The sequence below is a fragment of the Ciconia boyciana genome, chromosome 8 (genome assembly GCF_034638445.1).
Source record: "Ciconia boyciana chromosome 8, ASM3463844v1, whole genome shotgun sequence".
Classification (NCBI taxonomy): Eukaryota; Metazoa; Chordata; class Aves; order Ciconiiformes; family Ciconiidae; genus Ciconia; species Ciconia boyciana.
The window spans coordinates 50,298,533-50,316,727 of NC_132941.1; the positions used below are offsets into that span (position 1 = coordinate 50,298,533).

The following is an 18,195-nucleotide window of genomic DNA, read 5'->3' on the forward strand; positions in this document are numbered from 1 at the left end:
ATCCATCCCCATTCACTCATTTTTATGTTGTTTCTTAGCTTGATGACTGCCTAGAAACTCTACTGTGCAATACAGTTCAGAACATCTCAACTTCATTATCTGATGTTTGTTTTTATATTTAAAATACAAAAACTTTTTAACTGAAGGTGGAACAAGGTTGATCAGTTACTCACAGTCTCTCCAGGGATTTCAGTCCGAAGAAAGAGCCATTCTTCAACCATAAGATCTTGTTGTTACTCAGAATCCTACAAGAAGTCAGGAAAGAATCTGGTTAATAGAACATGATAATTCCACTGATTAAAAACATGTAATTATAGTAAACGACTGCTCTGTAAAATACTAATCACAAAATTCTCTGCTTCATTTGCATTTTCCCATCATAGCAGTAAATAAAGATTACCATTTCCTGAAGTGCATAGCTTCTTCTTTATTAAATAAAAGCACATTCAAGAAATACGTCAACAAAGGAATTTTGGCTTCAACTTGAAAATTGTAACACTGATAAATGCCCACGCTTCACTCGTAAACTCTAAATTACCACTGGCAAAGGTACTTGTTGGGTTTCCCAGTCAGCAAAAAGGTTGATGAAGCAAGGGACACGTTAAAAACTGTTCCACTAGATTAGAGGAGAATACAGTCACTTTGCAGCAGCTGCTATAGCAGGGATGTACGAAGAATATCAATAGCTGATAAATACAGAGAAAGTATTTAATTTTCTAAAGGTGAGACAAACAAAAAAACCACCACCTGACCACAAAAACAGACTAGTCCAAAACTGTTTTCCTGTTGCAACCTCTGCACAGTAGAAATTCAGCAATGAAGCTATGCCTGGCCCATCAAGTACCACCACCATCAAGTACACATGCAAACTGGCCCTGCATGCAAGCTATTGAAAAAGTTGTCTATTCTTGCTCTTCTTGTTAAACTACTGTTGATGTCACAAGTGGCTCTTTCTAGTTTAATGATTTTCCCTCGCTGTATTTTCCCAGCTATTTCAGAAGCAATACAATATGAACATGCACTCATTCTGAAGATGTTACCACTTAAAAACCTTACAATACACAAAAGAAATGCAATTTGGTTTAGAAGGTCAAGAAATCTTTTTTAAAACTGATCTAATGATTATGCAAGGCACAGAAGAAACATTTGTCTCTGAAAAAATCTAACTGCTTGAGAAATGAGTCTTTAAATGTAACATTTACAATAAATTATACTTCTCTAGTGCACAAAATTCCATTTCAAAATGAGACATAGCTTGCAATACAGATAGAAATAAAACAAAACAAATTTTCAAAAGAAATTTTATGCTCTTAACTAGCAAACTTGACTTTTTGCTTTTGTAAAATTTTAAAATTATATGTTACACGAGACTATCTTGATTTGCCTCACTCTTAGCATTTCCCATTGTATATGAACAGTAAGTGCTTTGCCCCAGCATACACCTATTACATAAAATCTCAAGTCTAGGTGCAAAAGACAACACTATGGGTCAGTGTTACTCTGACCCATAGTGAAACAGAAAATAATTACTGATGTAGGAAATTTAAAATACTGCAATGTTAGCAAGATTTGGAGATTTTTGCAAGTTATTTCTAAAAGTCATCAATAAATGTGTAAATATATTTTGATCAGATTTGATGGCCCACTGTCAGAGAACACGGACAACAGAGCACCTCAGATCTGACCTGTATGTTATTACAGTATGTTGTTACTGAATACACTTGTGCAGCAACATTACTCCTCACCCGCAACCAGTTAGTATAACCCACAAGTGGCAATTTGGGATCAGTCATGAACACTTAAACCCAGGCATCTGAAAGTACATAGAAGCCTATGTTTATGAAAAAATTAAACATGCTCCAATATACGCACAGTCTCTTGCCATCACCTAAGAAACTCCACATCTCACAAGATCTTCCTCCTACTTCTCAGATTAAAAATCATATGTATGACATCAAATATTTCTCTAATCTACCAACTCTTCACTACCTTCTTAGCAATACATTTCAGCAGTGACATGTTGAAAGACTGCAAACTGTTTCAATTTGTCTTATTTGTCAGATTTTCTGAACTTTTTAGGTGCCCACAAAATTACTAAATTGGAAAATTGTTTTAAAATTCTGAACATCTAAACTAAAAAATGTAAATACATTAAATGTTCTATTACTTTATTCTGTTCTTTTATTCACCTTCTCTTCTGGGGCTGAACAGAACTTCTGTCAGTCAAGAAAAAATGAAGTCCCAAAATTAAAATTGGCTGGGCTTGGAAAGACTAACATCATAAATTCCACTTCATATTGGGTCATTTGGTTATATGCTGTGTTACAGAGAGACCACCTTTGAGGTCTATTACAATGACATTAAATAAAAATATTATATTTGGACTGTTCTGCATAGCCTGATTTGCAGAGATACATGCACTTCAGAACTCTCATCTGGCTTAGATACAAGTAGTTCTGTCTTTGAAAAATCTTCATGGTGCCAATTTGTTTTTCCAGCCTTCTATCCACTCTGCCCAGAAAAAGAGCACAGTTTGAACTTTGCTGGCAACTCCATGAAAACGCAGCACAAGTCAGCAGCACACGGGTCTCCTACTCTCTACCTCTGGGTCTCCTTCTGTACAGCCCGAAGCATGTAGACTGAACCAGTATCATTAATCCACATAAAACAAAGACCTAGAAATTAAAGAGAACTATCTAACTAACAATAAATCACAAGATTAAGCAGAACATTTAGTTCATAAATGGAACACTCAGTAAACACAGCTCATGTTCTGCAATACTGCTATCTCATTTAGTCATTTGCTTTTATTTTTCTGAAAGATAAACTGAGTCTTGAAAAATATAACAGACACCACAAAATTAAAAAAAAAAAAATCATAGAATTTAAGTATGTAAATTTGAGTTTCTAAATGAAACCTTTCAAATCTTTGTACCAGACTTTCACAGAGACTTTCACACAGAGATCAGGTTTCAAAAACTAAGTTTCCTTCAGGGCTTTCTCATCTCTACAGTGCCAACTAAAATTCAGGTTTTATAAACAAAGTACTATGGGTATTATAGTTAAAAGATGATTCTTCTTCGGTTCAGAATCACAGCTTTAGAGAATCCTAGCATTCCAATAAGGTCCGTGGGGAAAAAAAAAAAATCTTCTCTAACAATTAATACAAGTTATCTACATTTCATTCAGCTGGTTGGTACACTACATGGGAAGAATCCACCTGTTTTTAATTAGCTTTAGTGATGTCCAAGAACTTGCAATGAGCTTTTATCAAGAAGGATTTGGTTTGTACTGAAGACCAATTCTGTGAATACAATTAACAACTTCACTGGCAAACTTAAATCACATTATTTTTCATACTGTAATGAATCACTTGTTAAACTTTTGATGCAACTCATAACATTCTTCCCTTCTGAGGACATTTGCTGTAGGAATGAGGCTAGAAGGGAGGAAAGTTTTGGTTACAATGTTCAATATACTAACTCAGAAATGAGGCTTAACTACAGATGATGAAAAATCTTTTCAAGTAATCAATGTCTGGTCAAATTGTGGCTCTTACTCTTGATGCTGAAATTACACTGAGTAATTTTGTATATTACTTCTTCAGAAAAGTAACAGCATGGACATGAAATGTATGAAGTATGGCTGAAAAAGCTAGGTATCTCTTTTCCCTTGAATACAGTCACCTGCTTACAGGGAGATGTTCTTCATTAGAGACCTGCAAAAATTTTGCAGGAAAACAGAGACATGAAGAGCATCCTTTTCTTGTACTTAGAGATGCAAAGGTTTGGTGGATAAATATATGGAAAAAGGTGCTATTCACGTATTTGATTTTGGATAGCTTATAACATAATTATAACTTTCAGATGTAACAGAAACTGAGTCATTTATTTTAATAAAAGATTAAATATAGTTTGGATTTTTAAAACAAATCACCACCATGCACCCACTATGATTAAGTACTTCTCACATTTTATTTATTCACAGCATTTTCACTTGTCTTTCTTTTTCTGATGTGCTAGTGAATCACAGCAATAAATATTGCTACATATTGCAACTAGGCAGCTGGTTTAAATAATTATCAGTTTCTAGCCATGTGCTAAGAATCTCACATTTTAAATTTTTTATTCTGAGGATAGAAACACTAAGAAAATGAGCACACTTTATTTCTGTGAAGCTATTTTCCAAAACCAAAATCCCCTTAAATTTTTACTTTTCTTTAAGGAAAAAAGTTTCCTGGAGAAACCTTCTGAGAAGGTATTTATTTTAAAGTTCAGTTTGCAAACTGTCTTTGCACTATATATAATGATCCAAACCCCAAGTAACTGGAAGTTAAAATGGTGGTACTTTCAGCCCTAGCCGTCATGGGATACATCTAACTAAAATAGTTGTGGGGATCAATCCACTAGCCAGCACCACTCCGCTGATGAGTTATGAACATTATGAACTGTTTGCCCCCTTCATTGACCCTTTCACATCACAGCACAGTCTCTGCTGCCTCTTCTCCCAAGACACTTTAGGGAACAGTTGACCCCAGGGAGCATGTTCAGAAGGCATTAACTCTACACCAGGTTTGTCCTTCCTGGCCCTGTGAAGCCCTCCAGCACTATTCCTGCAGACTCTGAAGGGTTATCCTTCAAACACTCTCTCATGACCTACAGTGACACCTTGAAGTATGGAATCCATATGTGTAGTTTCATGATGCAAATGTACTTCTCTGGTGGGCTGCAACACAGACTGCATGCTATTTCATTCAACCTGCACTGAAAACAAACCAACCAACCTCACATGTACACAAGGACCAAAATCATGCTAAGGAGCATGCTAACAACTGAGAAGCACGGATGGTGAACAAGCCATTGCTTCCACTCTCTCTTGGACCTCCTTCTTTAGCAATATAGACATACCTAAAAGGATGAATTGTTCTAATGGGCTACAAGCCATATCTCTGATTTTTTTTCTGGTTCTTCCATTAAAATTAAACAAGCACAAACCTTATCACAGTTTGCTTAAATGGATGCTATGATTTTTGCTTTTGTGAAACTATGAAAAGTGCAAAAAGACATAATCCTGTGCCACAAAGTCTCATTCAGGTATAAAACATGCCTAGTATAAGAGAATCAACGGTAGTATTAAAAAAAGTATAAAATAAAAAGCTCTTGATCATAATGCAAACAAACTTCAACTTCCTACAACCCCTCAAGCAGAGAGAAAGGATCTTTTCACCATGCCTTCAAAGTCAATGGACTTGGGTTCACTCAACATTAGAAAAGAAACAAATCCCACAGCTGAGGCTTCTTCAGTGAGATTGTACCGCATCCCACCCAGTAAAGCCTAAAGATTGGGAGCTCACACAGCAGTGCATCCAGAGAAAGCACATCTCAAATAACCACATCCAAGAAAGACAAGACATTTAGATGAAGACTGCTATTCCCAAATGCATAGTGAACATAGAAGAAAGTGTGACCCATTACTGAAAATACGTATTTCCTCTGTGTTGTGGTGTAACCTGGCAGGCAGCTAAACACCACAAAGCCGTTTGCTCACTCCCCCCACAATGGGATGGGGGAGACAATCGGGGGAAAAAAAAAAGTAAAATTTGTGGGTTGAGATAAAGACAGTTTAACAGGACAGAAAAGGAAGGGACAATAATAATAATAAAAATAAAAATAACAATAAAAAACAATAATGATAAAAGAATATACAACATAAGTGATGCACAATGCAATTTCTCACCACTCGCCGACCAATGCCCAGCCAGTTCCTGAGCAGCAGTCGCCATCCTCCGGCCAACTCCTCCCAGTTTCTATACTGAGCATGACACCATATGGCATGGAATAGCCCTTTGGCCAGTTGGGGTCAGCTGTCCTGGCTGTGTCCCCTCCCAGCTTCTCACTGACAGGGCATGAGAAGCTGAAAAGTCCTTGACTGGTGTAAGCACTACTTAGCAACAACTAAAACATCAGTGTGTTATCAACATTATTCTTATTCTAAATCCAAAACACAGCACTATACCAGCTGCTGGGAAGACAATTAACTCTATGCCAGCCAAAACCAGGACAGTATTCACCCCTTATTCTATACCATCTACATCATGCCCAGGTCCCACACTTTCCAAAACATCCCAATTAATCGCCACCACCTTTCTTGTATTTTGATATATACACACAGATATCATTCCCTTAGTCTATGGTCCATCCCTATAAAACGTCCATTGAGTTCATTTAGTCCATGACTTTGGGCTTCATCTGTCATAACAGTCCTTCAGAGCAGGAGAGATGGTGTTGGATTGTTTCATGCTGAAGCCAGTTCCGGTTCCATCACTGCTGCACTTGTCCGGTTCTATCATTGCTGCACTTTCCTCGGTTTCATCAAAGTTCATTCTTCATTAATCTATGTGATTCTGACTGTAATACCATTGATATGTTATATAGCCACCACAGAAGTGATGATATACAGTATTATATAGCAATTAACATCATACAATTTAATTCATTAGCTATTCTCACCCAAAATCAAATTCCCTTGAAGTACACATCAGAATTCCCCATCCTCCTGCATCACCCTCCAAGTGTACCCAGGTTCTTGAGCAAAAGCAATCCCACGGATGGGTTTGCCTTTGCCCAAGGCAGGAATAACCCAGACTGTCTTCCCCAGCATACTTTTTACGTGCACTACAGGGACTTTATCCCTTCCTACAGTACATAAAAGTTTTGACTGGGCAGGGCCAGCTTGATTGGCAGATCAAGTCAACACCCCTAGTGTTGACTAACAAGGTGACTTTTGCTAAATGTGTATCCCAATGTTTGAATGTCCCAGCACCCATTGCTCTCAGTGTAGTCTTTAACAGTCCATTGTATCGTTTGATTTTCCCAGAGGCTGGTGCATGACAGGGGATGTGATATACCCACTCAATGCCTTGCTCTGTGGCCCAGGTGTCTATGAGGTTGTTTTGGAAATGAGTCCCGTTGCCTGACTCAATTCTTTCTGGGGTGCCATGTCACCATACGACTTGCTTTTCAAGGCCCAGGATAGTGTTCCGGGCAGTGGCATGGGGCACGGAATATGTTTCTAGCCATCCAGTGGTTGCTTCCACCATGGTGAGCACATAGCGCTTGCCTTGGCAGGTTTGTGAGTGTGATATAATCAATCTGCCAGGCCTCCCCATATTTATATTTCAGCCATTGTCCTCCATACCGGACAGGCTTTAACTGCTTGGCTTGCTTGACTGCAGCACATGTTTCACATTCACCTGTGCAATAGCGTCCATGGTCAAGTCCACCCCTTGATCACAAGCTCATCTATATGTTGCATGTCTTCCTTGATGGCCTGGGGTGTCATGGGCCCACTGAGCTATAAATAATTCACCCTTATGTTGCCAGTCCAGGTCCACCTGAGCCACTTCAATCTTAGCAGCCTGATCCACCTGCTGGTTGTTTTGATGTTCGTCAGTGGCCCAACTCGGGTATGTGAGCATCTACTTGATGTACTTTTACAGCCAGGTTCTCTACCCGGGCAGCAATATCTTGCCACGATGCAGCAGCCCAGATGGGTTTGCCCCTGCACTGCCAGTTGTTCTGCTTCTACTGCTGCAACCACCCCCACAGGGCATTTGCCACCGTCCATGAGTCAGTATAAAGTACTGGCCATTTTTCTTGTTCAGCAATATCTAAAGCCAGCTGAATGGCTTTCACCTCTACAAACTGACTCGATTCACCTTCTCCTTCAGCAGTTTCTGTGACTTCTCATATAGGACTCCATATAGCAGCCTTCCACCTCCGATGCTTTCCCACAAGACGACAGGACCCATCAGTGAACAGGGCATATTGCTTCTCATTTTCTGGTAGCTTATTATACAGTGGGATCTCTTCAGCACGCATCACCTCATCCTCTGGTGATATTCTCAAATCTTTGCCTTCTGGCCAGTCCATGATCACTTCCAAGATTCCTGGGGTTTCCTGTTCAAGCCTGTTGTGTGATCAGTGTGACCCCCTTACTCCATGTAGCATCAGTTACATGATGTGTAGAGGGGACCCTCCCTTTGAACATGCAGCCCAGCACTGTCAGTTGGGGTGCCAGGAGGAGTTGTGTTTCAGTACTAATCACTTCTGAAGCAGGTCAAATCCCTTCATATGCTGCCAATATCTCTTTCTCAGTTGGAGTATTGCAGGCCTTGGATCCTCTGTATCCCTGACTCCAAAACCCTAGGGGTTGACCTCGAGCCTCCCCTGGTGCTTTCTGCCAGAGGATCCAGGTAGGGCCATTCTCCCTGGCTGCAGCGTAGAACACATTTCTTACAACTTGTCCTGCCTGGACTGACCCAGGGGCTACTGCATGAACTATCTCCCGTTTAATTTGTTCAAAGCTTTGTCATTGCTCAGGGCCCCATTTGAAATCGTTCTTCTTCCGGGTCACTTGATAGAGAGGGCTTACGATCAGACTGTAATTTGGAATATGCATTCTGCAAAAACCCACAATGCCTAAGAAAGCTTGTATTTCCTTTCTGCTAGTTGGTGGAGACATGGCCATTATTTTGTTGATCACATCCATTGGGATCTGATGACATCCATCTTGCCATTTTATTCCTAAAAACTGGATCTCCTGTGCAGGTCCCTTGACCTTACTTTGTTTTATGGCAAAACCAGCCTTCAGAAGGATTTGGACTATTTTCTTCCCTTTCTCAAAAACTTCTGCTTTGTTGCCCCACACGATTATGTCATCAATGTATTACAGATGTTCTGGAGCTTCACCCTGTTCCAGTGCAGTCTGGATCAGTCCACAGCAAATGGTAGGGCTGTGTTTCCAGGTATACTGGGGCAGTCAATTCCAGCTGTACTGAACGCCCCCCCAAGTGAAAGCAAACTGTGGCCTGCACTCTGCTGCCAAAGGGATTGAGAAAAATGCATTAGCAATAACAATTGTGGCATACCACTTGGCTGCCTTTGACTCCAGTTTGTATTGAAGTTCTAGCATGTTTGGCATGGCAGCACTCAGCGGTGGCATGACTTGGTTCAGGCCACGATAGACTACTCTTAGTCTCCACTATCCATTAGACTTTTGCACTGGCCATATGGGACTGTTAAAGGGTGAGCAAGTGTTCCTGATAACTCCTTGGCTCTCCAGTTGATGAATCAGCTTATGGATGGGAATCAGGGAGTCTCAGTTGGTGCGGTATTGCTGCCGGTGCACCACTGGGGTAGCGACTGGCACCTGTTGTTCTTCAATCCTCAGCAACCCCACAACAGAAGGGTCCTCCGAGAGACCGGGCAAGGTGGACAGCTGTTTAATCTCCTCCGTCTCCAAGGCAGCTATACTAAAAGCCCACCCTTTTGGCTCCTTGAAATACCCTCTCCTGAGGCAGTCTATACCAAGGATGCACGGAGCCTCTGGGCCAGTCACAATGGGGTGCTTTTGCCACTCATTCCCAGTTAGGCTCACTTCGGCCTCCAATACAGTTAGCTGTTGGGATCCCCCTGTCACTCCAGAAATACAGATGGGTTCTGCCCCTATATAGCTTGATGGCATTAGGGTACACTGTGCACCAGTGTCTACTAGAGCCTTATACTCCTGTGGGTCTGATGTGCCAGGCCATCAAATCCACACAGTCCAGTAAACCCAGCTGTCCCTTTCCTCCACCTGGCTGGAGGCAGGGCCCCTCTAGTCCTGGTCATAGTATTTATTACTCACTTGTAAATGTGAATCAAAAGTCCCTTTATTAAGATCGGAAGTAAAATCAGCCCTTCCACTCTGTCTGGGGAACTGCTCACTGGAAACTGGAGCAGCAATTTTCCTGGAAGAAGTCCCTTTTGTGATTGTTTTTTCTTGCAACTCATGTATCCATGCCTCTAGGGTCGAGGTAGATTTTCCATCCCACTTCCTCATGTCCTCTCCGTGGTCACACAGGTAAAACCACAGTTGGTGTGTATCAACTATATCCTCTCTCTTGAGCAGAGGGACGCTTACTCTTAATGGCTGAGATACTGGTCCATACAGGTGGAGAGTAGGACATATCCTCTTTGAGTTGCTGGACCTGCCGGGGCAGTTTTTCCACAGCCAAGACGCAGGCCCCTAGGGAGGAAGAGGGACTTTCTTTGTATTGCCGGAGTTGGCCAGCCAATTCATCCACCGTCTGTTCCTCTCCATCCTTCCAAGTCATTACTGCCAATGAGTTGGCATGCAATGATGGTGAGCTCCATACAAACTTCTACCACATGGGTCGTGTGCACCTGACTTCATCTGGATCTTTGGGTAACTGCTCGTTGTTCAGGTCATCATAAATCACCTCCAGCATGGCTAATTTCCTCAGGTACAGGGTACCTCTCTCCATGGTGGTCCACTTGCCTAGGTGACATATAACATCTTCCTTGAAGGGATACCTTTCCTTCACACCTGACAGGAATCACCTCCAGAGGCTAAGGGCTTGTGCCCCTTTTCCAATCGCTTTGTCAATGAATCCTTCCCTAGAACAGGATCCCAGCTGTTTGGCTTCCCTACCCTCTAATTTCAGGCTACTGGCCCTGTTATCCCAGCATCGGAGCAGCCAGGTGACAATGTGCCCGCCTGGACGACGACTGAAATCTTTTCGCGTATCTCACAGCTCACTCGGGGATAGGGGTTGGGTGGTTACCATCTCATTTATGGGTTCTGCCTCTTCCTCCTCCTGTTCTCGTGATGTCTCTGGTTCATCTTCATCCCTTACTAAATCAACTGATTATCTTGTGTATTTCTTCTTGTGTATAGGGGCAACTGATACCGGTACGGGTTGGTTCTCTGGTTCAGCCACAGTGTCTGTCGCCAGGTTTTGAGTAGCTGCAGTGCCTGTCGCGGGGGTAGATCTCTGGGTGGTATTCTCAAATAGTTGTTCAACCCTAAGCAAGACCTGAACCACATTCAGGAGACATAGCAATAGGACCATGCTGGTTTGAACATCCCAAGGTTATTCAAAGTTCTCATGAGCTGTTGTTACTAGCCTGAAGGAGAAAGGGAAAGTGAAGGAGTGGGGGAAAGTGTCCCCCCCATCTCCCTCATAGATTGGTTCTCCAAGGAGAAAAGGTAAAGAGTGTAATTATTAATAGTTTCCAAGAGGTGGCTCCCGAGGTACAGAGATGACGGCAATGCTGAGTACAAATACCAGATTAGTCTCACAACCAATACTTTTATCGTATAAGCCGGTGTTACACAGTGCAGCAAAATTATAACCTTGATCCAGCTCCCAGCGGTGATAAACAGCACCACAGGGAACATATACTGCAAATAAGGTATTACATAACACAACCCTGAGAGCAAGCATGACAACTTTGAGAGCAAATAAATCAACATTGTGACCAGCGACTATTAAACTAATATAATGAATGCTTATAACAAATTTCCCTGAACATGTTCTGGTCAGATCTGTTGTTATCTCAACCCTTCAAGCCCCATGTTGGGTGCCGAAAGGACTGTTGTGGTTTAACCTGGCAGGCAGCTAAACAGCACACAGCCATTCACTCACTCCCCCCACAGTGGGATGGGGGAGAGAATCGGGGAAAAAAAAAAAGTAAAATCCATGGGTTGAGATAAAGACAGTTTAACAGGACAGAAAAGGAAGGGAAAATACTACTACTAATAATAATGATAATGATGGAAGAATATACAAAATAAGTGATGCACAATGCAATTTCTCACCACTCGCCGACCAATGCCCAGCCTGTCCCTGAGCAGCGGTCACTGCCCCGCCAGCCAACTCCCCCCAGTTTCTATACTGAGCATGACGCCATACAGTATGGAATAGCCCTTTGGCCAGTTGGGGTCAGCTGTCCTGGCTGTGCCCCCTCCCAGCTTCTTGTGCACCTGGCAGAGCAGGGGAAGCGGAAAAGTCCTTGACTGGTGTAAGCACTACTTAGCAACAACTAAAACATCAGTGTGTTACCAACATTATTCTCATCCTAAATCCAAAACACAGCACTATACCAGCTACTGGGAAGTACACGGAAGCCTGATAGCAGTTAACATGTTGCAGTTTAAGCTGTTTGTTCTCTTTACACATGGTGTGTGGTTAGATACAAAAGGAGTGTGAGCAGACATCCTATGAAACACTTGGACATAGTGGTGGGAAAAAAATGTATTTAATTTCTTTATGGTATCAGAATAAGACTAAAATCATTTATATTGAAATGCTACAGTGTAAAATGAAAAACTATTTTTAAGGTTTTAAAATCCTTCTCGGTAAACCAGAATATTGTTTACTCCCACAACATCCATAATTCATTGAGAGCTGCACCATACAAACAAATTAAGAAGGAGCTTGCACCACAGAAATGGCATGAACAGAAAGGAAAAAAGAATGCCTGCTTTTTGTGCCACATATGTAGCCATATGGACCTATCATAAAATACAGGTAGTAATTGAACTTTTTTTTTCCCTCCAAAGTGAAGACCACAGCTGAGCTACTACCTACGGCTTCAACAGATAATATCAGAACTATACAGATAAACTGGGAGGAAAACTGACTGAACAAGTGAAGAGAGAAAAATGACTGAAAATAGTATTGACATCTCACTAGATGAATGGGATGTGGCAGACACCTACATAGTTTGATAATGAAAGAGAGAGGAAAAACTTGTAAAAATATGAGAAGTATTTATCAATTCATTATATATCACTATTCATGTGCAGTAACTCATAGTGCCTGCTACTCTGTCTGACTTTTAGAACATCAAAACTTAAAAAAGCATAAAGATAAGTTATCAGAATACTAAAGATGAATGTCATGGTCTCAAGTGAAACCTCTCTACCCTAAGGGGAGTGTGGCCCATTGTATTGTCTTTTCAAACTAAAGTAAGTGTGTTGTCAACATTCTTAAAAGGAATCATACAAAAATCCTGTAGAAAGTAATAAAACCTAGTCACTTTGCAACTCTAATTCCAGCTGGTTTTCTCATTATCTTCAGTATATACTAGCTTTTGTTAAACCCATTCACCTGCAGCATAGCCAATCCCAAGCATTAGTGAAAACAGAATACTCAGAAATGACCTTCCATTGCAGATAGTGTGTTACATGTGGCGAAAAACCCCAAACAGCTATAGCCAAAGAAGCAATAACAGTGTACTAATTATCCTTCTAATTAGAACAGTACCAGTAGAACTGATATTTCCAGATCTTGACACTATTTGATGATAGCAAAAGAAGCAATGAAACTATAAGCACCGAGAAATTTCCTTGTAGCTAATTATTTATTTAAATGAAAGTCCTTCCAAAAGTGCAAAGAAATGCTAATAGTCTGTCATACATTTAATGGAATGTAGGAGAAACTAGCTGACCACTCATGTTATGGAAACACAATACTGCTTTTGTGGAAAATCACTGTTCAATAGCCTCTCTTTCAGTAATTCAAAATATAAGGCAAACCTCTTATTTTTGTTGCTTCAGTGTTCATACTGGTGGCTCATCCTCACAACCCATTCTCTCCCTAATACTGGTTCAGTGGTATTAATGTATTAACAAAAGGAAGCAGTAAGGTCACTCTCAAGTAGAAATGTTAATATGATTTCTTAACAGTGGGGGAGTCAAAAGAGTTCCCAGCTTTTGAAACAAGCCCCCTTTGCTACAGGGTGATATTCATTAACTGAACAGGACAAAAAGCAGCAGGAATCAAAGCATTACTAATAGGACTGTAACTACTTCAGAAAATAAATGTGGTTGTCTATCTTATGATTTTTGTCAAGCACCAGCAAATTTCTGAACTAGATGATCCTCTTAAGTAAAACATTCTTTTCCACAAGAACTTTAAGATGTAAAGGTTATATCTATAGATCAGTGAAGACTCAAAGTATCATAGAGGATTTTATGCTCAAAGTTTAACCAATTGTATTCAATAAAGTCAACACCTGGAAAACCTATGTCATTGGTGGATGATTGTAGAAAAAGGTTTGTCAATATAAACAGTAAGTAGAATAAAATTATGCAGTGCTATTTCCTGAAATCATGGAATGTTAAACTGCTGAGGATATAAAAATGTGATGAATCATTACTATTTTACTGCAACATGTACATGTATTTATAACATCATTAAACTGTCTAGATAAATCTTGCTTTTAGAAGTTTTGAACTTGAGTGCAGATAACTTCTTCAAATGTAATCTAAAAACACTAACACATGATCTTTTGATAAGACAGCATTTTCATTACATCTTTTGAAAAAGAGATAATTTTATCTAAGTGAACTTTTGGACTATGCCACTATAGCTACCATGTGCATGGTCTTTAGTTGAGAGATAGTTATGTGTGTTTAACTTTCTGTGATGGGTCCTACTGAGTCTAGCAGAATTATTTACATGAATTAAATTTATCATGTGCATTAGTTTTTGAAGATCAAAGATTCTATTGTCAACATTTTCTTTGGAGAAAGGGAGGAATTGTTCAAAGCTCTCTCTACAATGACAAGGAAATCCTTACATCTGAACTTTCAACAAAACACCAGTTCTAAAAGCATATGTAGGCAATTGGTGACAGCATGGGTCTGCATGCCTTGTTGTTCCTGGTTTTGCCTTTGACTCACTGCACAGCCTTCATTCAATGAAAATATATTTAAAATGCATTTTTAGTGGGAAAAATGAGACTGATACAGAATATAAAAAAATAACAAGTTCTTCACTGAGTATGATGGTGTAATATGCAAATGCATTTAATGAAGTGATTGTTTATAGGAGAATTAGCTTTTGATTTGCTTGTCATTCAACTCAGTTGACATTATGGGGAAATGACATTCTTATACTTGTTTCTCATTCAAACTTTTATACAATTCACCAATAGCTATGGTGCAAACAACACCAGGAGGAGCAGAGCAACTGAGTGAACAATGCACAAGAACAATGTACAAATTTGAGTATTTCAGTGTGCTCAGCACCAATTAGACAGGAGCTGAGAAGCATCTTTATCCTGTAGGATAGCAATTTTTATGCTAACTTCAGTGGGACTAAGGAGTTCATTTAGGTTCCCCATTTCAAAATGGTTACTGCAAGTAATTTGCCATGGTGGTTCATGGCAAGGTCAACATAACAGCATGCCCTTCCTTTCTCCTGGGTTTACACTCTACTGCTCAGCCAAATAATCATCAACATCCCAATCTGCCTTGCAGCTCTTGCAGGTGGGCCAAACCTGTTGTTTACATAACCTACAATACATTCAGGTGGCTTTATTCTACAAATAAATTCTGAATCTTTGTTTAAGTTCAAGAATTTTAATAAGATTAATTAAATTTTAATAATTTATTTGGTCAAATTTTTTAAAGAAATAATTCACCTTTCCTAATTTGGATTTTACTACACCCTTCTTTCTTGTAAGTCATTTTGGAAAAGGATTAACAATTCCTGAGTCACTATTCCTTTTTCATTACACTTTTTATATTACCTTTTATTTCCTTCATAAGATCTTTTCAGCATTACTCTTATTCAGCCCACTGCTCTTCTTTTAAACCCTGAAACACCTGTTCTGCTTTTCCCAGTTTTTTAAATTTTGCATGTATTTCTAAAACAACGTTGAAAAGTTTCCATATTATTTCTGAAAAACATGCTCAGAATTGTCTTCAAAATACTCATGCGTCTCAGTTACTACAACAGATAAGCAGTAACAATTGCTGAATATAAATCCAGAAAAACAGTGAAAATTTTTCACTGTAGTAATTTATTTTTATTTCCCTACAAATTGGTTTGGTTTTATAATGGTTATATCCTAAATCAGAGGTTCTGCTGGGACTGTAACTGTGTTTTGCGAAAGAGGTATCTGCAGTAGTATTTTTTTTAAATGATGATGTATATAATCTGATAATTCAATAAAATACAAAACTCATGCTGGATCCTTTGGGCAATATATCTGAAAACTGAAAGTTTTCAGTTTTCAGAAAGCCTGAAAAAAAGACTGGTCTGACAACATAAAATAATTCCTAGCTGAATTTGAAGAGAAACTCTTTTCTTATAAGGAGACATTTTAAAGAGCTAGGTTATTAAATCTAAATTGTTTGCTCTATTTTGCCTCAACCAGTAGGACTGCTTGTCAGAACGCTCCTCTTAGCCCTCCATTTAGTTTCAAAGACTGAGAGGAACAGAGATTTAACTGCTAATAGGGAGTGACAAAGAAGTTTTTCTAAAGTACTTCAGACAACTACTGATATATGCTCCAGCAGAATGAGATCCCAACATTTGAAATGGTTGGTGATTACTCAAATTTAATTCAGAGAACAAGAGACTCTCGCATAATGCATACGGCCATCATATCAGTTTACAGTTCTTTTGGTGGTGCTGCAAGGCTTGAAAATGGTTTTAAAAACTGAGATTCGGGATAGCGTCCAGTTGAGGTAAAAAACACAGGGCCACAGCTAATTTACAATCTCCAAATCACCTAGATTGGAAGGGATCTCCAGAGGTCATCCAGTCCCACCTCCTGCCCAAAGCAGATGCAGTTAGATCAGAGCACTGCTCAGAGTGGTGAAATGGTGACACTTTTTTGTAATGGAGACATTAGCCATTGCAGATTATTTTGGCTTTAAGTACTATTTATAAAGTGGACTACAAGAGATTAAACAATCCCTGAAGAACTCGAATTCAGAAGTTAAATCCAGACAGCACAGACGTACTCTGCTCTATACCTACCACAGAGAACAGACATTTACGGCGAAAAACAGGATTGTCACAACAAGTATCAGGCTGAGGAACCCTAAACATGAGGATGCAGACCTTAAGCTTTACCTGAATCTCCTTCTGCTTTACCCAACATGGGTCCCTAACTGGACCAAGAATATTTGTACTAGGGGTTTGTGAGAGACTCAAAGAGTTAATGTCTCAAACCTTGTGGTGGTGACTTGAGGCGCTATTTGCATGGCGACGGCAGGTCGGGAGCACGGGGTGGGGGAGAGCGAGAGCAGGACGTGGAGAGTGCGCGGTTCCAGGTTCTGCCGGAACCAGGTTCTGCGGTTCCAGGTTCTGCCGGAACTCACGTATGGCAGAGGTCACAGAGAGTTGATCTGAGGAAGGGGCTTGCAACTGCCCGAGAGACCCCTCGCGACCACTCCCCTCCCACAGCACCTGCGCAGAAGATTGAGAACTTTCCAGAACAAGAACCATGTAAGTGCTGAAGGGGCGTACCTGGAGGCAGGGATTAGCCTATAAAAGGCTTGCCCCCCCCCCCCCCCCCCAGGAAAGTGCGTGCACGCCTTCCTCCAATCCACCACTGGAGGATTGCCACATCTGTCATCGTCATCGCGGGATCCAAGGGTGGTGATACTTTTTCTTTCTCTTTCCTCCTCTCTTTTCCTTTCCTTTTCTTGCTTCTCTCTTCCTCTGCTCTTTCCAATATGTATGCAAGTTTGGGAAAAATTGTGACGGATTGCCCGGAAAATAGCTCCATTGCCAAACCGCCTTTGTTCGTTCGTTAAGCTCGCCAGTTCGTTAAGTTTGTCCGTTTGTGGAATTCGGCAGTTAATAAAGTTGTTGTCCAGACTGTTCCTCTGGGTCATAGTCGTGACTCTACTGACCACGCGGCTCTGCCGAGCAGAGGTCGGCTTTTGTCGGTACACAAACAGTCGGGGAATCGAAAAGATTCACCCCTCTCGCAACCCACCGAGTGGGACGAGACAGGGTTAAACAGCAAAATCACCAATGTGTAGCCTACAGGTTGGATGTGTTTTATTTCTGTGACAGTGCCTTCCTTTTAAATAATTTTGTCAGGATTCATATGTCACAAGTGAGACCATGACAGCAACCTCTGTCATATCAGATCCCATTTCTATATTGCCCACCCAAGTCAAATAGGAAACCTATTAAAATGTAACATTTATTCCAGATAATCTGTATAGAATTTCTATTGTTTCCAGCACTAATTAATATTATTAAAGGGTTTACTTCAAAAATTCCCTATGTTAATATGTTATTACTGAATATATACACAGAAAGGAACAAACATTTCATGTCTTCTTCCAGAAAGAATTAAGTTTTCAACCAGCAATTTATTTCCAGTTTGAAAATATATTAAGGTGTGCCAAATCAGTACACAGTATTAATAATTAATTATTACAGGTAGAAGACTCAATTTACTTAGTTAAAAATACTAATTTTGAGCCTAAGCAACGTTCTTGTGTCTTATCTCTCTAAGAGATTTTGCACTGGTGAAGAGCAATGTCATTACCTTAAGAAAATGGGCTGAATTATAAGATTCTCTAAAGACA

General features: G+C 40.2%; 1 protein-coding gene across 1 annotated transcript in view; it reads right to left on the bottom strand.

Annotated features, from left to right (window-relative positions):
• Nucleotides 1–18,195, bottom strand: part of LOC140655747 (adhesion G protein-coupled receptor A3-like) — a 293,963-nt gene that overhangs the window by 242,118 nt on the left and 33,650 nt on the right. The window contains exon 2 of the mRNA XM_072870589.1: nt 174–245. Within this exon, the coding sequence (XP_072726690.1) occupies nt 174–245 (72 nt within the window). The remainder of the gene's footprint in view (nt 1–173; nt 246–18,195) is intronic.